This window comes from Pseudoliparis swirei, chromosome 24 (assembly GCF_029220125.1).
Source record: "Pseudoliparis swirei isolate HS2019 ecotype Mariana Trench chromosome 24, NWPU_hadal_v1, whole genome shotgun sequence".
Classification (NCBI taxonomy): domain Eukaryota; kingdom Metazoa; phylum Chordata; class Actinopteri; order Perciformes; family Liparidae; genus Pseudoliparis; species Pseudoliparis swirei.
The window spans coordinates 16,340,217-16,363,980 of NC_079411.1; the positions used below are offsets into that span (position 1 = coordinate 16,340,217).

A 23,764-nucleotide genomic window follows, 5' to 3' on the forward strand; every position below is an offset into this window, starting at 1 on the left:
CTCTCAGCTTTAGAGTATTGCAAATCGAATATCATTGGGTTTTAAACTGTTAGTGGAACAAAACAAGACATCCGAGGAGCAATTGATAGACAAATAATTGATTAATTGCGAAAATCTGAATCTGTAAATGAATCGAGAACGAAAACAACGATAGGTGATGTGGTGGTTCACTTTTACAGTGTGATATGTATCTTTAGCTTCTATCTTTATCTTTTCAACCAGTTTTCACTGCTGAATCGGTTTGACATCCTGGATGTCTTCAAACATGTGTTATCAACCTTCCAGTCTGCTTATCTCTAAAATACCCTTTTCAGTTTTTCCTCCCTAAAAGATGACATTATACTGTCTGTATGCAGGGACTGCAGTTAGTGACAGTGTAGCCAAGAGTCAATTATACCACTTATTTAGTACAAAAACAACAGTTTTGAACATCAACTTATTATTTAGGATTTACAAAAGCAGTCTTGGTTAAACAAAACATGTCGGCACCGAACACCCCAACCGAGTCTTCAAGGTTTCTGGTGATGATGTTGCTGCTCCCAGGAGAGTGGAACTGTTGACATGTCTCGCTAAATCATGCCTAACTACGGCACGCAGCGGTGCAGCATCCAGCAGGTAGTTCACAGGAAAAACCAGGATTCATTCTTCATGGCGTTTGGTAACCATCAGTGGGGGCACTGGAGTGGTTGACTTGCGGCCATTCCCAGGCCTATTTGTGTCAGCACTTGTAACGAGACGAGGCCTCTAACAGCTCTAGTGAATACAGCTCTGTCATGGTGTGTGTGCGGTCGTGCTTTGGTGTTTGCGCATGTATAAACCCCTATTAACTGCACCCAAGGAGAGCCCGATGGGTCAAACACTCCTATTGGACATCATGCATTGGAAGACGGCTATGGTTATGAGCGCCTGTGTGTGTGTGTGTGTGTGTGTGTCTGTGTGTGCGGCTATCCAGAGGTAATGTAATGAAGGCCATGGCTCCATTAGGACTCCTTTCCTGCAGAATCCCATCATACCACTCCCAGTGGAGAAAGACAGATAGGCGGGCAGACACCGAGAGACCGGAGAGACACAGACCAGAGAAGCAAAGAAGGAGGTTTGAAAACGTCCATGCTGCAGTGAAATCTGACCTTCAGGATCTTAGGAACCGAGTGGCCGGGGAAGGGAGGGGGGACGAAGGGAGGGAGGTATTTTGGAGGGAAAGGAGAGATAAACAGGAGTGACAGACCAGGCAAAGCCTCCGTTTAAGGCAGTGAGAGGAAGTGAGGCTCTGTGGGAGGAAAGATGGATGGTGAAAAGAAAGTGAATGTGATGGAGGAAAAGCTATAAAATGAAGGGAGAGAAGGGGATGGTAATGGAAAAAGATCTGCCCACAACTACGTGTTTTTAAAAAGTTCAAATCGTCCAACTCCTATACACAAGTTGTCTCCAGATGTCAGACCAGGTCATATAAGAGATTTTGTATTTCTCGAAGAGCTTCCATCAGAAAAGGTGGTCAGCATGTCCCAACAGAGGTCTGGCAGTTACAACGATTTAAATGACCAATATCAGCCGTGGACACTAAACCCAGTCCTGAATTGACCTCTGCGAACTGAGCTCGCCTAAGTATCTGCTCTCCCACCACAGGGAAAGTGGACTGGCAGAAGGAGAATTATGACGCAGTGTCTTTATTGTTCGGAGGGAGGAGAAAGCACACTGCGGGGAAGCAGTGGCTCAGCACCAGCCCGGAGTGGAGTGTAAATACCCGGTGACACGGGTTCAATGAGCACACGGGCACGAGCTCACATGCACTTGGCTCGGAAGAAGCTATTTTACCTCTGGAACAGTAAAAAAAAGAGACGGGGAGGTATTTTTAAACCTGCAAGTTAGAGCCTTGCATCACTTTGTGCCTGTTTTGTTGTTGTTGTGCCTCACGTGCGTAGATCTGTTGTTGTGGTACTGAGCACTATCTCAACATTAAGCATTATTAGGTGTATTCCAAGTTTCACTTATCACCAAAAACACATGGGCATCAAGCCGTACATATAATGACATGCAAAGACTGTGAGATATTGAGTGGGGCATCTGTACCAACACTGTACCGCACAGTGGAGTTGAATAGAATTCAAGTGTGTCATTTTTACAAAGCATTGAAAAGTTATCAACACCGCGTCTTCTTAGAAACATCGTCCAGTTTACTCAGGGTAACAGATGTGAATAATTTTCATTGCCAGGTTTTTCCATCACAGGTAGAAAAAACGATTCACAGCAAGTTCTCCGGGTAATCCAAAGGAATCAGGTTATTGTTTCTAGGAAAGTTGTAGAAAGTTCTGATGAACCTTTTCTATTGTGTTCAACAAATAAAAATAAAAAATATCGACAGGGCTATACACACACTCACACCCTTTAACCCTCATTCCTACAAAAAGCCCCAATATAACCACCGTACTCTACCTTCCCAGCAAACCTCAGGCAGACCAAGTAGCAGCCAGCTGCTGAAGAAGCTCGAGCATGTCAGCTAACAACACAGATACTCTTTCACAGGAGCTGGAGGAGACCAAACTAGAGCTAAAAGCGGAGTGAATATTTACTTATTAATGCCGGTTTACAATTGTCAGATAGACAGAAATATGACTAAATATATGGTTATGTTGCTCTTTGTCTACTGGACTTGTAAATAGTTAAATATTTGCTAGCATGTGAGTCAAAATGTCATTTTTAAGCCATAATTATGTCAGAGCAGCTTGTTGTTGAATTATTCTGCCCCTTGTGGAGTTCTTCTTTTGGCAAGAGGTGTTTTGTGAAAGAGGTGTAGCTAAGTACCGGACAATGCTGTGGTAGCAACCTGTCAATCACAAGTTAGCACCACCTTAATGCGTACCCTGCTTTATGGTCTGTTTGACTCTTAATGGACCACAATTTCTGAAATGAACATCATGTTGTAACTTGTATGTAGGAAGACTTAAAACTAGAGATTAAGACTCATAAACTCAAAGAAAACTCAAGGGAATAAATCAGAAGAGAAGTAGTCATTTTCTGAAGAATGTTAAAGCTCAAGTATCTTCTTCTGCATCGGCTTCACTTTTCAGAACCGGAGGTTGCCGCATGGTGTGGAGTAAACAAATGGGGAAAACAAACAAACAGACGAACCAAACAGTGAGATAGTGGCACCGCGACATGAACCTGACCATCCATCACCACTGCCACCACCCAGGGGCCCCCTGCACCACCCAGGCGCCTCATAGCCGTTACAAATTTAAACCTAAACTATCCACAAACTTCTTCTTGCCTTTATGGTGCATCAAAGGGAACCCAATTACTCGATGTGTCTTTGATAAAGTGTGTCTGTGAAAAATAAAACAGTTACCAGCACATAAGCCATTCTAGCTGCCAAAAGAAGTTTTCATTGGGGATGAGAGAGCAAAAGGAGAAAGCTTTAATTTAAAAGGTACATATGGATGCCTTCAAGCAAAAGAGCAGCTTCCATGTCAGAAAGCTGCCGAAGACGAGGAGACGAGCATAGCCGAGTCCAGCCGATGTGATGAACTGGCAGTGTACTTAGGATACACGTGTGGATGCAGATCTCAGAACGGGTCATCGTTGTGTGTAAAGATGAGCTTCTAATGTGACTTCTTCAAACAGTTCAGCCCCCCAAAAACTGTTCACATTGAACATTAATGATAAACCTTTGTCATAGAGCATATCAAGATAGTTAAAAGACTTAGCACTAATCTATTATTCTGCCCTGTGTGTGTACGGAGAACACACCTAACAAAGGACAGTAACGACATGTTTAAGCTGCGTCGCTTTACTTAACGCTAAATAAAATCACACAAAAACAACAGATCCCAATTGACTCCGAGCGGGTGAGCTCATAGGCCCCACCCTAGAACACACAAAGGTGTGTGTGTGAGAGTGTTGCGTGTGGGCATGCACTAGTGTGTGTGTATGTGTGTGTGTGTATACATTGCACTACAGTCCATTACTGAAATCACATTAGCCTCGGGGAGTGCACAGAGGCAGGAAACGACCATCCACCATCTATCTATCCTGACTCACTGTCTCAGTGAATACACAAACACACACACACACACACACACACACACACACAAACACATAAACGATCCGATCTGTAGATGGACAACACGTCACATTCATTTCCTTTCCATATGTCATACATTCATGAAAAGAGTACGGAGGAAGAAACTGGATGGTAATATCATAATTGTATAGTCTCCCACAAGGACAGAAAGACTAAACCAGCCTAGCCCAGGAGTGGTCTGAGACACACACACACACACACAGACACACATGCAGACTTTGTATACAATATTACAATATGCTATACTAAACTAAACGCGTCTGCAGCCCGTGACGTCACCGCTCGCCCTTCCGACGGTAACGCGGAACACGGTCCATGTAAACAAGTGAGCCTCCCGAACGGTTCACAGCCCCGTGGAGTTGTAAACACTCCTGACTGCAGCAGGTAATAGGGACTACAGTGACAGTGCATGTTTGATCTATTTGGGTGTTATCACCCCCCCCCCCCCCCCCCCCCACACACACACACACACCACACCCCACACCCCTGGCTCTGAGTCTCAAAACAGATTATTGCTCATATTAGTGAGCTATATGTCATGCAACATCCGATGTACTGAAAGCACGGCAACGCCTTTGACCCGCTCTCCCCTAAACGAACGCCCCAGCATCAGCATCAGCAGCGGCAGTTTTGGGCCGCTTGGTTCCGCTGACCGGGCCAGTCCGTTGCAGGAGAGCGGGTGCTGCGGGCTGGCGGACGGACGGACACCCACCTGCCGTATGCGGTTCTGGTGCAGCGGTGGTCCCCCATCCAGAGACGTGTTGCTCGAAGTGGCCATTTTCAAGTCGCGGTCGGAGCTACCGCCCCTGGAGAGACTTCCCTCGGAGCTATGTGACATTCTGTCTGCGGCCGAGGGGTCCTTGTGCCTGCGCAAGGTGGATGTCTTGCGGCGGGGTGGTGGTGGTGGTGGTGGTGGTGGGGCCCCCTCAGAATCCACAAGGCTCGGCGGGGCCCGGGCTCATTCTGTGGCGTCACACACAGTCCTGGTATGAAAACGTGATACAATAATGGCGTTGTGATTCTCCCAGATTGTTAAAACCCGAAACGAGCGCTCCCTCTCCGTTCAAGGGATGCTCTCGGTGGTGTGTTGCTGTAGCCTGCGCGCGCGCGTCTGTGTATATGCGTGGAGTGACGCGGGCGCGCCTCGAATGCGCTTCCCCGAAACTCCGCAGGACCAGTGCTGCCTTCAGGGATAGTTGGGAACTTTGGAAACGCAGCTCAGTTAGTACGATCAATCTGGAGAACACAGTTACTAAAACACGATCTGCACCAGGCGAAGAGGCTTGTATCATGATTTATTGATCGGATGTGACAAATTAGATTTATAGCGTCGTAATTATTTTTTAAATCTGCATATAGAAGTGTTGCTTTTAAAAATAGACCATACAACAATTAAAACCGTGATTGCACCGCTACAGAACATTTATTTATATTGTACTACTACTGAGAATAGTAGCTCCGCTCCACTTGATCGCAAAAACCAACACATTTGTGACTGGGCAGTTTCCTACCAGAGGCCCGTGAATGCACCGTCTAGCAGCAGTGCGCTCCTGTTTTTGCCCCCCCCCCCTGTCGCTGCTTCTGCAACGGCAAGTTAACTGTGCTCTCCATGGTGAAATGAAAACTGTGACTGCTGCTCACACACGTATGAAGTAATCAAAAGCCCAGACACGTGGGGCTGTGCTTGCAAAATGTAATTGCTTCTTGTTGCGACCCCCTCCCACCAACTCGGCCTGTGCTGATCTACAACATTGAATGGGGGTCGACAAGGCAAAATCAATACCAGTATTTCTTGGAGACGTTTGTAGACCAGGCAGGACTCGATTGGAGCAGGTGTGAGACATCATGTCGAACAGACTTGAGGCTAAATGCAGAATCATCTTGTTCCAAATCAGATACTTTGATTTAACTAAACGTAAGTTAAATAAAGACATGGTTAGATGTGTAGCACGTTTCACATGCATTTGTTTATCTGAAAAGCATCTGTGTTAAAGAGACCAATTTTTAATGGGTGTGGCCCGGTCTGAGGCACATCTGGATTCAGAGCTTTTGATCCCAACAGGAAGAAGCATTTGCCTCAGTTTGTCACATTATGACGAAGCTGTCATGGCTGCAGACATGGGTAGATAAAGTGGATTACATATGGGTTCGGCCCCATAAGCAACGACACACCCTGGGCCTTCTGCTTTTAGACGTGCACTGGAACAGGACTGTCCCAATCATTATCAGGGATGTCTTTTTGTCTGCACGACTTGATCACGTGTTTGAATCAGAACTAATGTACTGGGTGCTGAAGCCACATTTATAAATCCTGCTTTAGACACATGTCGTGTCAGTCTTAATCGACCAAAAATGTGTTCAGGGCAGACATACATTTTAAAAGGTGCGACCAGGAATATTATATGCAAACACTTTACCGTACCAGAGCTTCGCCAGGCATTTCATTGAAGCATGTGATGCTGTTATTTATCTTTAGTACGTGCAGCACTGCCCTCTGCTTCCACTGCATAGTATCACACACAACACCAACATATCCTACAAAACATGACTCATGAGATTACCCATCATGATAGTGGTCCGGAAATTTTTTAATACAAAATTAAAAAAATAAAAGTAAATGTTACAGTACATGGAAAACCAAAATGAGACTTGTTAAATATATAAAAATACTTTATTTGACAGCTACCTTCAACAAACAAGATCGTCATTGAACTGGTTCCAATCAATGACAGCAGCACCAAAACCACCAAGAAACAAACGATAACAGACAGACAGACGGGCACGTGGTGGGGAAAAGCTTATGAGAGTCAGAGCTGGAGTGTAGTTTCAAGTCTTTTTTTCTTCTTTTTTCAATGTGCCGAGAGTTGGTCCAGGTTGTTGTTGCTGCGGTTGGAGAGGTGGGCCTCCACAATCTCCCCAAACAGATTCCGTTTCAGGAGGCTGTAGGCCATGGGCAGAAGCTGCCTGATGACCTTGTGGAAATACTGGCGAGAGTCGGGAAACAAAAGAAATCATATTTATTATCGGACCAATAAACATGGCTTATGGGAGTGGTTCCCAAGCATATTGACTTTTAAATCCCCCAAAATGTATACAAATAAATATGTCGGTCTGTTATATCCCATCAAAGCTCAGGTTGGTAATGTTGAGAAGTGTATGCTAGATTTCTAAAAACTATCCAACTGAAACACCCAGACCAGTTTTGTCAACTTTTTTCCTCCAATTGATAAAAGACATTACCGCACACTTGGATCCATGTCGAGTACACTTTAATTCAGCTTCTTACGCAATTCAAACTCTTTTCTAACAGACCTCCCCCTGAAGCCACGACCCCGTAAAGGAGAATAAAGAACGTAAACAACGAACATGACCATTGTTAGTACTCAGCGGTCAAGCTAGCAGTTTGTGTAAGGCTGAATTAAGTGATAAGATAGACTTATTAAGTTATTAAGAGTCCTGCGACAGCCACAGGTACGAGATCTGTATGTTATCTTATTGTTAGAGCAATTGCTTGATTGCTTTCAGAGAAGTGATAAATGGTCTCACATTACCAACCCCCTAGTTGTAGATCCCACCATGCTCAGATTTACCCGGTGAACATTTGGAGGGGTGCAAAACGAAGCTCATAGCGTCCCTCCATTCAGCCAAACATGCGTTTGTTAGTGGTGTAACGGAGCCCTTGTCGATCAGTACGGAACTTTTGTGATAGTGGAACAAATATATATAAGAATAGTTTTTTTTATAGCAATGTAGAGCAGCTGCTATAGTCAAACAACAAAAGGATCTGGATCTGCCAATATGGATCATCAAGGATCGGCGGCAAAAACATGATATGGGATCACTTAAAGCCATTTTTGCTTCCTTTTTTCTTTTGTCCCGATCCAATCTGTGACTGATTCGTATGCTCTAGTTTGCATACATACTACAGAATAAGCGGTTTAATACCGTATTAGGAAGTCGTCAGGAAGCAGAAAGACAAGTGGCTGTAAGAAGGCCAAGTCTCGAAGAGAGTTTTGGCAAAACAACTTTTACGCTCCCACTTGAGACTCACATGGGATCCGAAACAGAAGAGGTCCATCCCTAGTTCGTATCCCATGCCGTAGTCACACTCGTCGTTGGCGAACTGAACAAACGTGACCATCTCCTGGAGAGGTCCAAAGGCCTTGACGCGCTCGTCGTCATTCTGGGCCTCAGCGATCGCCTTGAGGATCTTCTTGAGTCCGGCTGAACATAGAGACGACGAGGGAGAGCAATAAATATCAAGTAATCGCTCACGAAGTTAAACCTGGAATCAAACACACTTTTAAGTCTTTAAAACAAAAAAGTGTATTACTACACACACACACACACACACAGTGTACAAGCTCACCATCCGTTTCTGGTAGTTCTCTGTATCCAACATCGTTCTTGTCTACAGGTACAACGATGCCGGCACCGTGGAACGTCTTGGTGACCACCTGTTGGTGTGACAAGAGGTTTACGTGATGTCGGAGGAGTGTTTTTCAGTAAGTTCTTAAAATCAACAGACGGTGGATAAATCCGTTTTTTTTGCTCCGTTGCTTGAGTCACCTTCTTGTCCCTCTGCTTCATGACTTTGGTCTTCTGCTCCAGGGACAAGCCCAGAGTCGCCGCCCGGTCCCTCAGCTGGGCCTCCAAGCTGTCCAAGGCCTCTCCCCCTGCTTTCTTGCTGCCCCTTTCTTTCCTCCTCCTCAACAGACACAGGCTGGTGGCGTACGGAACATGGGTGAAGGAATCGAAAAGACGACAAAAGCAGACACAATAAGGAGGTTCATCCTCATGGGCCTTTTATGATCACTGATCTGAGCAAGGCATTTACCGTTTGACGGTTTGTGTGGCTTCCATTTATTAAAGTGAAAATCTGACTTTGGACACAAGACTTTTTTTAATGCTTATTCACCGCTTGCTACCATAAAAAAATTCAAAAAGGACAGTGTTGGCGCTCTAGAAAATTGAAACATAACTACTTTTCTTTTATTTTAATGACTCACTGTTCTACATTCAAGTTTTTCGTTATGAAATTTAAACTCTCGCAAATCAGGCAGCTGAAAGTACAGAAATGATCTCTGCGTGGTGAATATGTGGTCAGAACTCACAGGGCAGCAGCGAACACGTTGTCTCCCATTGGTGAGATGGCGCAGCCTTTCTTGGCTTCATTTTCCCCAACGAACGAAGGGAGGGAGTCCGGCGCGTCCCTGGTGGTTTTGGGGAGCAACAGAATTCGGTAAATCACAACGAATGGCATTGCCGTCGATACAGTTTGCACGATTCCTCCGTCGTGTTCTCACACTGCAGCTGGGAGATTAAATGCTAAGACGATACGCGTACCTGTAGTAGCCGACGTGATGCTGACTGTCTCCACTGCCCAGAAGGATGGTCTGAAACTCCGGCGGGTCGTATAAATACCGCCAGTGGATGTGGAAGTTGGGCTGAGGATTGCTGGCACTTTTGTGGGCTCCTGCCAGGACGTCAAAGGGACCAACCAGCTGCAAACCCAGCATGTCTTTCAGAGCCCCTTAAGACCAATAGAGAAAATGTCATATAGCGAAGACACAAATTGAAAAACAGTCAAACGTTTGTTTTTGCTTGGTGCAAATTGGGCTTTTACAGATGTGTGCTTGCATGTGTGTATGAAAACACTTAGAAAAGCCTGTAAAACAAATGTAAAACAAGAAATCATAACACGATTTAAGGTTGATTAGAGGCCATTGGTGGCTTTCAACTACTTCTACATATGTGCATTCGGCCCATTCATCCCGACTTTCCATTGACCAAGTACTGGTGCAGCCTGTTTTGTCTCTGTGTCTACGGGCAGGAAAATGGACGCCCCTTTCCGTCCAATCAGTATTCAAGTAACGAGCTACAGCGTTGGGGTAAAGAGCATACCGCGTGGGCTGCCGGGCCTGAGCTCCTTGCAGAAGTCCCAGAAGTGGTACAGATCTTCCGGCGCTTGGAGCTTGTACAGTTGCAGCATCTCATCTCGTTGCTGCGAATGCACCCCCGACGACGGCGCCGCTTTGTATTCATCGGGACGGGCCTTCTTCAACTCCCCATTGCCAGCATCTGACTCCTGAAGAAATGTTACACACCAATTATATTGGAGTTATATTCGTAGGTCCTTCAAAAGGTTGAACTACATATAAGAAAATAAAAGGTTTTGCTACGATGATAACAGGAATCAAGCCAACAGAATTCAACTATTGTATTGGGTTCATAGAGGAAACAGATAACTACTACGTGCTATTTTTACTCCAAACAGTTATACCAGTCAAACTATTGAAAACATATTACTCATTAAATCAGACAGAACGATGGGAATAACGGCATCGATCATTATTTAGTAAGATAGAAACATGTTGAATTAACATCTTGACCAGATGTGAGAACTATCAGACGTTTCAATCGCCGCGCACCTCAACGGAGACGATGCGCCCCTCGCCGCAGAGTGAGAGGTCCACGAGGGGATCCTCACCACCGAGCGGCGTCCCCGTCCCCCGAGTTGAATCTCTGGGTCAACTCAGCCGACACTCACATGTCTGAGCCCCTATAGACTGATGCTCACGGTAAACGCATTCGATCTGGAGCGCGCGAGGGTTTTGATAAAGTTAGCGGAAGGATTTAAGTGACAACATCCGGTTTTGCAAAGTTAGCGGAAAGAACCACGTGAAACATCCGTTTTTCAAAATAAGATGTCGACAAATCATACACGAACATATAAAAGTAAACAATGAACTGATATTGTATCTTTATAGATCGTTTCTGAGATTTAGCTTAAATTATGCTAACATTAAAACATTTTTAATGTACCAAGGAAGAGTTTATAAAAATAAGTCAGACTTTTGTATGTTAAAAAAAGTCCTGTAAATAGATTTCCCCAAGAGTTCCAGGAAATGAATAATGCAGATGTGTTCCATACATATCTGAAATCCCCTACAATAGCAATCAAACAATTTTAATGTATCAATTAGGACATTTTTCAAAGTAAAAGTCCTAAATGTTTAAAGAAATCGGTAATTTCTTTAATGTTTGAGTTGCTTTATATATATGTATTTCCTCATAGTCCTAGGCAATAATGCTACACAATAAATAGAATGCTTCAATCGACACCGTGATCGGTGATCGGTATTATCGGATTGGCAGGTACTGATTTCGGTGATCGGCACCAAAAACCTGATCGGTGCATCTCTAGTTATTTCAGACCTGATATTAAGCTTGTAAGGCCCAGCATTTTTTTCCATCTCATTTCATTCTAAGACCGAGAACACATTCTACCAAACTTTAGAAACCATCATCAGGATCAGGGTAGGGCAGATCAGCTGAGGGACCTGGTGATTTGAATATTTTGAGACAAAATGGGCACAAATCTCAGAATTATAATTTTTTTTAAATCGACATCTAAAGTTCATCTCTCACCATTACTCTCAATGTGTTCAGTGCATTTGGGGAAGACTTAAGATGATGAATAAATGCATATTAAATATACCGGGTATAATTGTTTGAAAAGGGAAGAAGCAGGATTGTTATCAATCGATGGATTGACCAACAAAACAAAACCCCCAGACAAGTCTGGTATACATACAGGGGATAAATAAAAGTACTTGGAAGGTGTGCATGCTAAGATCAAACACTTTCTAAACAACGGTGCACCATCATACAAAGAAACGTGGGGCTACCAGATAGCAATCTAAAAATAAAGACGCCTTCATCGACCACATGATTGTGGAAAGGAAAGACTCAGACCAGAACAGTGGACATGACCGCACATTTAAGATTTAAAATGGACCGCTCTTTGAATCGATGGACACCAGCCACCACAAATCCTTCCCCCCAAAGAAAAGGTAATATTTTCCTGTACAACCAGATGACTCAATTTGGTTTGCCAGTAGACCCACTCATTATACCTTTTGTATTCAGTTTTAATGTGTGCATGTAATGCATTTATGCGTAGGTACATGCAAGTCCACATCTACAATAACAGCAAAAACTCTACCATAACATGGATCACTTCAATGCAGTATACACAACCAAACTTAACAGGGGGGAGGGGGGTGACTCTGGGTTAGGGGTGAGCAGGTCTCGGCGGTTCAATCCCTGCCTTAACCGTTGTGTCCTTGAGCAAGACACTTAACCCTGAATTGCTTCCTGTAGCTGAGTCTACGGGGTATGCATGTTACATGATTGTAAGTCGCTTTGATGAAAGAGTCAGCTAAATAAAATGTAATGTAACACCTACACAACCTACAGCTTTCAAAATGACAGTTAGAGTGAATCTCTACAGTTCCGAGAAGAAACTGATCATTGTAAACCTCAAAAAAAGGTAGGACTTATTGCAAAGCTGTATAATTGGTATGAATTAAATGACAACCGCATTGCACATGGTCTCACCGCCCTTATAAATGGAGCTGTGTTCAAGGCTCTGCAGCTATCGTGATAGCGCGCCCCCTCTCAGTGGGTCAGGGCATGAGATATGGGCTGCTTTAGTTTTAGGCACAGGGGGGGATAACACATATTCACGAGGTCACAGTATGCGACACAACACCTGCAGAGGGGCGATAACGTCCCATTGGGAGCTCCTCGTCTTTGCTCACCGATGTGTGGCGTTTGTGGGATAAAACACATACAAACACACACAGAAACACATTTCTCTACAGTAGACTGGCCTACAAATGTTACCTAACTAGCAACAAGAACGTCCAATGAGTCAGCGCTGCAGACTTGTGTCGTGAAGTCACGACAAACAGCATCGAAACGTTACGTTATAAGCAGGCGCATGAATTCTAACGATGTGTTGGTCGTGGACCTCTTTTCCATAACGCTGTCGATGGTCCGGTGTTACGGATAAACAGGCGACCCTGTTAACTGGCGACTTTTCAGCCGAACGCGTCCGTTGTTGTGGTAGTTACGACGGCCGTTCGAAAAATAGAATAGATGGAACACGTATAGCTTTCCTCGTGAATGCTGCTTGTTTTAATTTTAAGAGTGCCAACCATATACATACTAATATATAGCTGCTATACCAATTAAACAATGCGGCATTCACGAGGGCAGCTACGTAGTCTCTTTCTATTTTCAACAGCTGTCTGTAACTACGACAACAACGAACGCGTTCGGTTCAAAGTCGCCAGTTAACACGGTCGCTTCTTTAACCGTAACACCGGCGGCAGCGCTGCTGCCATGTTGTCGTCTGACCGCTGCTCCAGACAGCGTGCCAAACAGCTCTGCCCGTCGCGTATGACAGAAGTTGCCATTGACGCCGGTATAACAACGCGCAGCACCGCTCCTTGCAAGGTTATCCCGCCTGTCTGAACGGACACCTCTGCGGCCCGACAGACAACACATTGTAATATTTACCTGACTGGATTTGAGTTTTCTTTTTGCGCGCCCTGTCATTTTCTTCCTCTTGTCTCCCCAGTCGGCGTCTTCTTCTGCGGGTCGGAATCGGCTTGCCGCTGCGCCGCCGCCTTAAGGGGCACCACTGCCCCCTGGCGGCCGGTCACGTGAACTGCAACACATGTGTCACTGAGCTTGCACATTGGAGGTTGATTTGCACAAGTGGTGTTCTCATCTTTACCGTGAAAAAACGTAAGTTTCCAACTGACTGAATGTGTTGATGTTATTATGTTCTATAAAACTAATTAAAATTGGCACAAACATCAATCATAGTTTGCCGCGAAATTCAGAAAGCACAGACGGTAATTCTCATTTTATTCATTTATACTGCTTTATAAACAACACTGGTCCTAGGGGGGAAACAAGACCATTCAAGATTGCGTGCCATACTGGAGGTCTTGTGAGAGCATAGCTACAGTTTACTATGCAGCCATAGGTTTGATGCCTATCGCAATATACAGTAATTACATCGCCGATGTATGGATGAAATGACATATGCATCATTAATACCATTAAATGTACTGAGCAGAACTTGGCCGTATCACATCTGGTTGATGGGCCCAAAGAACCCAAACGCCGGAGCAAACCCATGGATATTGGTTTCAGGCAAAGAATGAATATACAGTAATTCATAAGTCATTCCAACGCCTCCTTAACTACTACAACAACCCACTAACATCCCATGGGCCGAGCGCTGACACATCAAAGAGGATGAAGTGAATAGTGTCACAGCACCACAGTCACAGTTAATCATGTTCTATAGAGACAGTGGCAGAGGAAAGGAGAGAGAGAGAGCGAGAGGGAAAAGAGAGAGAAAGAGAGAGAGAGACTGAAATAAGTGAGCAGAGATTGAGGCTAGTGTGTGATCCCCATAAAAATGAGTTAGAGGTTCAGCTGGAGGTCTAAAAATGAATCCTCTTTCGAATAAGTGTGCCCTGTACCGGAGAAACCCTGCAGAACCAGAAATGACTCCTCGACAAACTCAAGGACTAAACTTTGCTCCAAAACATCAAAAGAAAGATGACGAGCAGCAGACGCAATATGAGATTATTAATATGAGATTTTTCATTTGAGATTATTAATATGAGATAATTCATATGAGATTATTCATATGAGGCACATTTCCATGACTGTATTAAAAAGGGAGACTTTAAAAAACAAACATAAACTTGCAGGATTATAGTAAAGTGGATAGTGCAACAAGAGAAGTAGGAGAGAAAAAAGAAAAGAAACATATAATCCAACAGTAGAGGTATAATAAAGTACATCGTAAAAAGCAACAAAAGCTAAAAAAAATACAATACGATCTGATTTATTATTGTTGCATCTACATTATTGCACATATGAGTTAGGAAATATAAAATGTGTTTACATTGCACATACAGACATTAATTGTGGCACTGATATTGCACATGAATGAGTGAATAACGAGAAATGATTCAGCAAACATGGTAGTTTGACAACAAAAAAAGTCAAATTTGTATCTCAGTTTTTGTTTTGTGTTGGGCAATGGTCCGTGCACATGAGCAAACCACGCGTAGCTGCAGGCGTGCGCTCACCTGGAGTTGGTCCGTGGCCATCAGCATGGCGAACATGCTTTGAGCGGTGCTCAGCGCATGGTTCCAGTTGTGGTAAGGCATGTTGTTCCTGTAACCACGTCTCACAGTCAGGACTCACTGGCACAGACTCTGGGAGGAGAGAGACATTCACAAGAGAACCCAGTGGGGCGTCAGGTAGGGCTGGAATGTGCATTTTATTTCTTTTTATGAAGAAAAGCTGCACCGTTAGCCGCTGCCTCCGTCAGCTGCAGGATGCTACAACAGCTGTTTTATTTCACTCTCCTCGTGCCACTTCCAGGTGAAATTGTTTTTAAATGGCTCCAGACCTGTTCAGCGTCCCCGTGTGTATACACTTCACCGAATGTCATCATCAGGGACTATTAGACAACAGTTAGTGCGGTGGCGTGTGTCCGATTACTGGTAGCTCAATGGTACGGAGAGTACTCCGAGACCAGTTTGGCCCAAGGGTGGGATTGAACCCGCGGCCTCAAGACTGTGCAATTACGTGTCGTTACGTACAAAGCGAGTAAAATCTGAATGACATATTTAGACTTTCAATTGCATAGAGGAAGAAAAAACAAGGTTTCTACGATCAAAGAGGACTGGAGTCACATTGAATGGTAGTGAATGAAAACCATGTTGAGGGGAGCACATGTCAAAATCAAAATTGGAAAAATCAACTGATTTGCTGCTCTCACAGTGCGTTTACATGCATTCGAATAACTGGCTTAGTCGGACTGAAATCGAATTATCCGTTTCATGTAAACACCTTTGTTCGACTATGTGCGGTCCGACTACGATCCGATTAACACCCCTGGATAACTCGATCCGATCCGGTTGATAATTCGACTATCGCGGCATGTAACGGTGAATTGGATTAGGAACTGGATTTTGCGTCTTTGCGCATGCTTGAGATCCCGCCGCCCTCCTCCCTCCCTCCCTCCCTCCCATGTCGTGACCCGGAAGTCGAAAGAGACGATAAATTGTCACTGCCGGGAGCCTGGCCGGCAGAAAACAAACAACCAGTTCCGCTGATAACCATGTTCGTGCCCTAAGCATAACTCCTTCATGATGAGATAGGAAAGTGACCCACGGCGATCGTTGTCGACGGGGGGGGGGGGGGGTGCTGAGCGATTAAATATATCTCTTGTTCTGCCTGTTTTGTCATACACATTCCTAAAAGGCGCCTAATATTTCTAGACTGAAATAATATCGGCATTATAACGATGAGGATTTTTTTAGTTGCCTATTTTGTGGAGCCCCCTCAGGACTTGGTGCCCTACGCGCAGCGCGTAGTGCACGTTATGGGAGCGGCGGCGCTGCAAACAACGCTATGGAGAACACAAGAGCCACCACACATCTCTGGACCGAAGAGCAGACAGAATTTATGCTTAATGTATTGAAGGAGTTGAACATACTAAAGTTCATGGTTCTTTCTCGAAATGTTGATGTTGTTGTTGTGGTTGTTGTTGGTAGTGGTGAAGAGGTCAAGCGGAAATGGCTGTATCACCACGAGTTGTAATGAAAACAGCGCCACCTATCGTATCGGATATGACATGCTTTCGGCCAATGATTCGAATTACTCACTGCCATGTATATTGGGATAACAGCAGATCCCCCAAAAGATAGCATAGTCCGACTAAAGCAAGATTCTAATTATACCATCATGTAAACGCACTGAGTGTGTCTACGCGGAGGGTTCATACTCATCTCAAGCCGATCCGTCGCAGACATTTATCTTGTAATCATCACAACTACACCGACCACCTGTCCACAAGAAGAGGATGTGTTTGATTGTTACCCGATATGTGGTAAATCTCTTCCATGCATTGCAGTGAAGGGTCCATCAAGTTACACAGGGAAGGGGCAAAAGACACTTATAACATCACATTGTGACAAGCGTTACCTCCCCGCTGTGGTTCTTGATGGGAACACTCAACACTGTCCTGATCCGTGACGGCTCCTCGTCCTCGAAGTCGAATCTGGGGTCCTGAGGATGTGAACGATGGACGCGTTTTTAAAGGTGCCGACAATTACATCGCCTATTTATACTTCATTGCGACACATTGTATCTCATCATTGTGTGAACTAAGATCTTGATGTCATTTGGTGACAAAAGCCCGTAACGCCTCCCCTTACTTAACTCTATTCATACCCCAGCGGCCTTAAACTATATACTTGGTCAATATTGTTCTTTGGCTTCAGAGAACCAGCCAGGAATGCTCAGTTTCCCAGTAGCCTGTGAGTCCTGCATGTCATTAGGAACCAACCATCCACAACCACGCGACCTGCCAACTCTGTCAGGCGTTGGCACCATGCTCCTAATCCCAGTGGTGTGCACTTCCTGTAAGCCCCTTAAGTGAGCTGTGCCGTCTTAGTGTGGGTGTGCGTAGACGTGTGGGTGTGTGTGCAGGTGAACACTGCGTCATTAGTCAGAAGTTAAGAGGTGGAAGAAGCCTCTCAAAGGATTAGGAGCAGGTGCGTCATCTGGGATTCCCCTACACACACACACACACACACACACACACACACACACACACACACACACACACACACACACACACACACACACACACACACACACACACACACACACACACACACACACACACACACACACACACACACGCACACAGCTCCACACTCGACGCAACAACCTTGTCATCATCTAAAACGCTTGTAATGCAGGTGACTCAGTTGGTGTGCAGTCCTCATTATGAGATTATGAGTTACCGGTGCCTTTGGACAAACTTGGTCATGTGTAGAAACGCGTCGGTTTTAAAGGGTCAGGACAACCAATTTGTCCACTCTAAGGTTTACCTCTGATGCGTCGCTCAGGTTCACCGCTGACCCCGTCACCCGTACGCACCCCATGACACCGCAGAGGTTGACCTCGCTCAAGCGCCCCGTTGCTGTCGGGGCGACCACCTCCTCCAGGGCGCTCCTTCCACCGCTGTCCTTCTTTACCAGAGAGAGGGAGCAACACTCGGCCGTCAGCAGCTCCCCAACATGCAGGGCGGCCCCCTGGCAGAGCTCCGCGACAGAGCCCATAAAGCCGAGACCCCCTATGAGGAGCTCAGACGCCCACAGGCAACACGCGCCGTGGCTGCACGCCGCTTTGCTCGCGGCAGCGGCGTGACGCAGCGGATGAGGAGAGTGGGGCAAGTCCGGGGAGAAAACCGGAGAGAGGGGGCGGCAGGGAGAGAAGGAGAAGTGGGATGAATGGGGAGAGAGGTGAGAGTTGAGAGGCGAGGGGTTTGAGCCTGTCCATCAGGGAGGAAATGTTCAAGTGGGAGTCCGTCAGTGGAGAGGAAGGCCTGCGGTGATGGGCCGCCCTGCGCAGGTCGGAGTAGTCCGAGCTGCTCCTGGGTAACCTGGGCAGCGGAGACTGTGGACCACTGAACCTGAAGTCACAGAGAAGACAGATTAGCGTTAACTCCACTCCATTTAATGTATTTGTTTATCCTATTGCATTGTACAATTTCACATTGGAGCTGATCCCAGCTGGCATTGGGCAAAGGCAGGGTTCACACAGGTCGCCAGTTTATCGCACATAAAGACAACCATTCACACTCACACTTTACCACACAATGTACAGTGTGTTTTTTGTACAGTGCTTTTTAAAATATATGTTTCATATTTCTATTATTATTACGGTTACTATTATTATTATTATTATAGTGTGTTTGTTTTGTACCTCTGTTGACTCGGAGAACCCTGCAAAAATAATTTCGATGTGTCTGGACTCCTGGTCTAGGCACAGATGGCAAATAAAAAACCTTGAACCTTGAACATTCCTACGGGCAATTTCAAACAGTCCACGCTGCATGTCTTTGGACTGTAGGAGAACCCACAAGGATCCCACGCAGAACTGCAAACTCCACACATGTCTCTTGCTGAGCGGTGACAATGCTAGCACTACGCCCATGTACTTGTTATATACACACACACACACACACACACACACACATATATATATATACAAATATGTCTTTTACTATTGCACTTTGTTTATTGTCACGCACCAATCACCAAACAAAATACCTTTTATGTAACTTGGCAAAAAAAAAGATTCTGATTTTTGATTGGTTGGGAAAACAGCAGGGTAAAAAAACATGAAGACAGTTTTTGGAGAAAACATTGTCTGAGTGCAATAATATTTCACAAGCAATTTTTCTCATAAAGCAGTTTTGTCAAAACTTTCATATTGCTTTCAACATTTTTTCAATATATCAAGAGATGCAGCTGAGGTCAGTTTGAGAGGGTTATTAAAAAAAACTAAGTCAAATATCTTACGCGGAAGTTCTGCGTAAAAAGTAGGCCCTTGTGAAGTCGGAGTGGTCATCCAGCCAGGTGTCCACTTGGTCGCCTTTCAGGTCGTCTCCAAACCTCCTGTTGCGCATCTCGAAGCGAGGGCTCCACACCGGGAGAAGAACCAGCCCATTCCCCTCACCATCGGCGGCTCGGTCACCGTTTCCACGCGGAAGGACCCCTTTGGCCCGGCGGCGGTGCCGGCGGCGGGATATGCCGTCCCGGTCGTCTGACCGTCGGGCTCCATGGAGTCCGGCACGTCGGGCTGAAGGCCGGGCATCCCCTCGCTCAAGCAGAGCGAAAACAGATCGTTGAGACTCAGTTTATCTTTGGCGCGGGTGAGTCCGGGAGAAAACACCAGCCCATGTGGAGGTTGGCGAGGCAGACTGAGGCGACTTGTCAGAGAGGCGAGCGGCGGCAGGGCTCTGGAGAGCCTGGGTCAGGGTAATCCCGCTGACCCTTCAACGCTGAGCCGATCTAGTGTCACAGGTGTATTATTTAAAGGTGTCTGATTTAAACTCTATTGCAAAATTGCTGGCTGCATGGGGCAAACCACGGGAGCCTTTGTCCATGAATGAGCACTCACAGGTTCTAGAACAGTGGTTCTTAACCTGGGTTCGATCGAACCTCAGGGGTTCGGCAGGGGATCAAGGGTCAAGACACACACAGTAGACTACAACCCGGTTCACACAAGTCGGGCCGTTTTTTGTCGGTCGTCAAAAATTGGCTTCCGACAATTTGGCAACACACCAATTTCCTTCTTTCCAATCCTTTTTGAGATGCTAGACATGAAAACTAAGAAAAAGAACAGACTTTTTTGCGAATTTCTAAACTTGTATCTAAAAGGCAACGGCAAAAGTCACATTGAGTTATGTTTTTGTGTGAAATTCATGTTTTGTTGATTTTTTTCTGAGAATACAGTGATGTTGTGTAGAACTGATGCGATGTGGTTCATTTTGTGCACTTATAGAATATATACCTATAGGCATATGTTTTGAAGAAATCACATTTTATATTTTTTCAATTCCGAAGGGTTAGGTTAATGCACTGATGAAGCTTGCAGGGTTCAGTACCGCCAATAAGGTTAAGAACCAATGTTCTAGAAAGTTCCGGTTTCCTATCAATCACTGGCAGCCAATAAACTGTTCATTCAGATTGACCTTTGAGGGACCTTCAAAATAATAAATAAATAATTCACACGGTTTTACTTATTATCATACCTGCAAACTTGTCACCTTTCGGTGAAATTCACCGTTTTGAAATCAAAATAGGTCATCCAAGTGAATCGTGTAGATCCGAAGAGTTTTTGTTTTGGGGGGGGGGTTCAACTGGCCGGCTAGTGAGTTTTTCTAGTGAGAGTGTGCTCACCTGTGTGCGCGGTTGTGTCGACGCGTATCACGGCAGAGCGATGCGCGTTATGGGAGCGGCGGCGCTGGGCTTAGCCCAGAGGAGTGAAGCAGCGAAATTTGTTGACATAGAAACACTCTCAGACAGCAGCTTGCTGTTACGTGCGCCTGCTGCCAGTCTGACTCCGCTGTCTTGGGTGAATGACGTCACGTGGGACCTGGAAGTGTCAACCACTTTTGTGCCAAATCTTTTGTTGTTGTTGTTGAAATTAACATTCGGGGCGAATTAAAAAACATCCAGGGCTTTAGCCCCGGTTTTTTTAGCCTAGGGACGCCACTGGTCTGCACGCAATGCGCTGCAGCGCTCACAGCGAGTGGCGCAAAGTGGCGGAGCTTTTGAGACTTAAAGTCTTCAGCTTAAAAAAAAAGAAGAAAAAGATGATTCCAGAAGTGAAATGTTTAAGTTCTTTGTCTCCAAGGCAGACAGTCTGTAAAGTTATGCAACTCTACAGCTGCTCATCCTGATGAACTCTGTATCATCTGGACAGATACAGACTAAAGGCCTCATAGTGTATAATCAATGCTATGATGGAACCATGTAGTTTCATTAATATCTGGCTGTATTAATACTTATAATACTGCCATTTGTTAAGTGTTGAAAAAGTTGTTAAAAAGTGAACCATACAGATGTTTTATTTATTACTATTATAGACAAATTTACCAGTATCGTATTTTTGGTATCATTGTTTTTATGGTATTGTATCGAATTCTGGTATCATGATATTTATGGCAGGTATCGTATAGAAGTTATAATGTTAGTGACAGCCAGGTAGAGGCAGAACAGACTCAAGGAACAGAGTCATGGCTCAGCAGAGCTCACGAGTCCTTGTTGTTCAGGCCAAAGAAAGGGAAGTTGGTTTATGAATGACTTTAACCATATGATATATAATGACAACGCATATTTTTTATTACTATCATTATATCATTAATAATATTTCTACTTTATACATTTTGTTGTAAAACTACCAAAGTTCAGCTAAAAATATTATTAGATTAATCAATTAGTTGCTTAAGAGAAGAAAAAAAAAGAAAAACACATTTGATAATAATTTCACTTTAAATAATTAAAAAAACATTTTATGGTTCCAGCTTCTTAAATTTGAAGATGTGCTACTTTTCCATTTTTCCTAATTTGAATGATTTTTAAATATTGTTATACTTGTGTTCGCCAGTAGGGGGCGGTAGCGGGTTTTGCCATGACTGGTGCCGTAATTCTTGTCTTAAACAAACAAGTTAGACCAGCGTAACACAGACAGTGACGCAGCTGTTGATGCGAGTCTCTGTTTACAGGTGAGAAACGTACATAAGCACCATATATATATTAATGTTATGTTCGCTCGCTTTTATATTTTGACAGTTATTAACTGTAGAAGTTAAAGTGAAGACAGTTAATTAAGGCTAGCGCCGTTTAGCTAGCGGATGTTAATCGCTAGCGTTTTAGCACCATTGTACAATGTTCTGCTGGCCTGAGAATTACATTGTTCCATGAAAGATTAGATAGTTATATGTTGTGTCCCGTGACAGATATAAACAGTAGTATGCACACACAAGTACATATATACATACACAACATGTACATGCACATAAAGTTTAAACAGGTTTCCTGGTGGAAGTCACTTGTCAGTGCCTTCGATCTCCGTGACCTTGTCCGTCACCATGGAAACATTGTCACGTGACATGTAAGGACTCTGGTTCTGTGCTGTGACGTCGCTACTCGCTAGTGACGTCACGGAGCACCGAACCAGAGTCTGTATATGGAGTGATTTCCAGCAGGAATTCAGTCTGTGAATCTCACAGAAACCCCCCCACCCCTTCTCCATTCAGCCACTTCCCGGGGTGTGGGCCTCTGATGAGATATCACAGACAGGGTGGGTGGGCAGGTTTATTATATATTATATATTATTGGTTATTGGATAAAATAAGGAACAAAAGGAATTAATTTCAAAAATAATTTAGAAATTAAAAAATTACAAAAGTGTTCAAGTGCACCAAATTCAGGAAGTTACTTGATTTGTTAAATAGTGTAACGTGGGACTTGTTAACCTGTGTGATTGTCGCTCAAGTGGACCGTAGAGATGTCTCTGAATGGGCTTCGCTCCTATTCACACCTGGGCCCATGCAAAATAAATATTACTGAATATTTCAAGGTGTGGCGGCCATATACATATGTATATGTTTGTATGTATATATATATACATACAAACATCTATTATATTCTTATTAGAAGGGTTTGTGGGCACTGACTTAGTCAGAGCAGAGGACCCCCACCCCATTGTCACCTTTTTCACCCCTCATGAGTTTGCAGGTATGCATTATTAATATAATTGCCTATCAAAAAATGATTCAATACATAGTATGTAAGTTATAACGTGGAAGGTAGAGTTGTGAATACATCATGTTGCTGTACTTAGACTGTTGTGCAGTGCTGTTTATTTGAAATTTGCAAAGAAAATATCTAGAAATATACTTACGGCCTTCCTTTTAAAGAGTAAAAAAAGGACAGTTCACCCTTATATCAAAAAGACATATTTCCCCTCTTTACCTAAACTAGAAATAATAATAATAATTAAAACTTATATAGCGCTTTTCTGAATACACAAAGACGCTTATATTGTTATTTAAAAATCTAGATTGTTTTGGTGTGAGTTGACACATTTTGAAGCAGTCGGCTCAGAGATATCTGCCTTCTCTGTAACATGCAGACCTTGTTGTAACCATGTATCTATTTCCTTTAGACCATCCTTGCTAAATGAACCTGGTCACAGTGGTACGTGGATTACCTTTGAGAGCCCAAGTGTCATATAGTCCCGGATATACAGGACTGTCTCAGAAAATTAGAATATTGTGATAAAGTTCTTTATTTTCTGTAATGCAATTAAAAAAACAAAAATGTCATGCATTCTGGATTCATTACAAATCAACTGAAATATTGCAAGCCTTTTATTCTTTTAATATTGCTGATTATGGCTTACAGTTTAAGAAAACTCTAAAATCCTATCTCA

At 44.2% G+C, this 23,764-nt stretch overlaps 3 protein-coding genes across 13 annotated transcripts in view; 1 reads left to right on the forward strand and 2 right to left on the reverse strand.

The window, feature by feature from the left end:
• Positions 1 to 4,943, reverse strand: part of LOC130190326 (ankyrin-3-like) — a 74,458-nt gene extending 69,515 nt beyond the window's left edge. For 5 of the 8 annotated variants that reach the window (XM_056409671.1, XM_056409670.1, XM_056409672.1 and 2 more), the window contains exon 1: positions 4,791 to 4,942. In XM_056409671.1, the coding sequence (XP_056265646.1) occupies positions 4,791 to 4,916 (126 nt within the window). In that variant the 5' untranslated portion in view covers positions 4,917 to 4,942. Of the gene's footprint in view, positions 1 to 4,790 lie in introns of all 8 variants that reach the window. The other 3 variants (XM_056409665.1, XM_056409664.1, XM_056409663.1) reach the window with 1 other exon arrangement.
• Positions 1 to 23,764, forward strand: part of ppp2r2ca (protein phosphatase 2, regulatory subunit B, gamma a) — a 57,973-nt gene that overhangs the window by 19,825 nt on the left and 14,384 nt on the right. For all 4 annotated transcript variants that reach the window (XM_056409675.1, XM_056409676.1, XM_056409674.1 and 1 more), the window contains exon 3: positions 13,509 to 13,678. The gene's annotated coding sequence lies outside the window, so the exon portion shown is untranslated. The remainder of the gene's footprint in view (positions 1 to 13,508; positions 13,679 to 23,764) is intronic.
• LOC130190330 (histone PARylation factor 1) lies at positions 6,648 to 13,538 on the reverse strand. The gene is made up of 8 exons (XM_056409679.1): positions 13,448 to 13,538; positions 9,983 to 10,166; positions 9,425 to 9,611; positions 9,193 to 9,291; positions 8,648 to 8,801; positions 8,448 to 8,535; positions 8,130 to 8,302; positions 6,648 to 7,062 (listed from the first exon to the last, which is right to left on the reverse strand). Exons 1-8 carry the CDS (start codon positions 13,484 to 13,486, stop codon positions 6,928 to 6,930), a joined length of 1,059 nt encoding a protein of 352 aa, XP_056265654.1. The 5' UTR covers positions 13,487 to 13,538; the 3' UTR covers positions 6,648 to 6,927.

Bases quoted from the DNA above. Each gene is read 5' to 3' on its own strand.
- LOC130190330 (XM_056409679.1), bottom strand. From the start codon at position 13,486: ATGACAGGGCGCGCAAAAAGAAAACTCAAATCCAGTCAG. The intron at 10,167-13,447 runs GTAAATATTACA...ACATTTCTTCAG, and splicing joins GAAAACTCAAATCCAGTCAG to GAGTCAGATGCTGGCAATGG. The intron at 8,303-8,447 runs GTGAGCTTGTAC...CTCTATGTTCAG, and splicing joins AGAACTACCAGAAACGGATG to CCGGACTCAAGAAGATCCTC.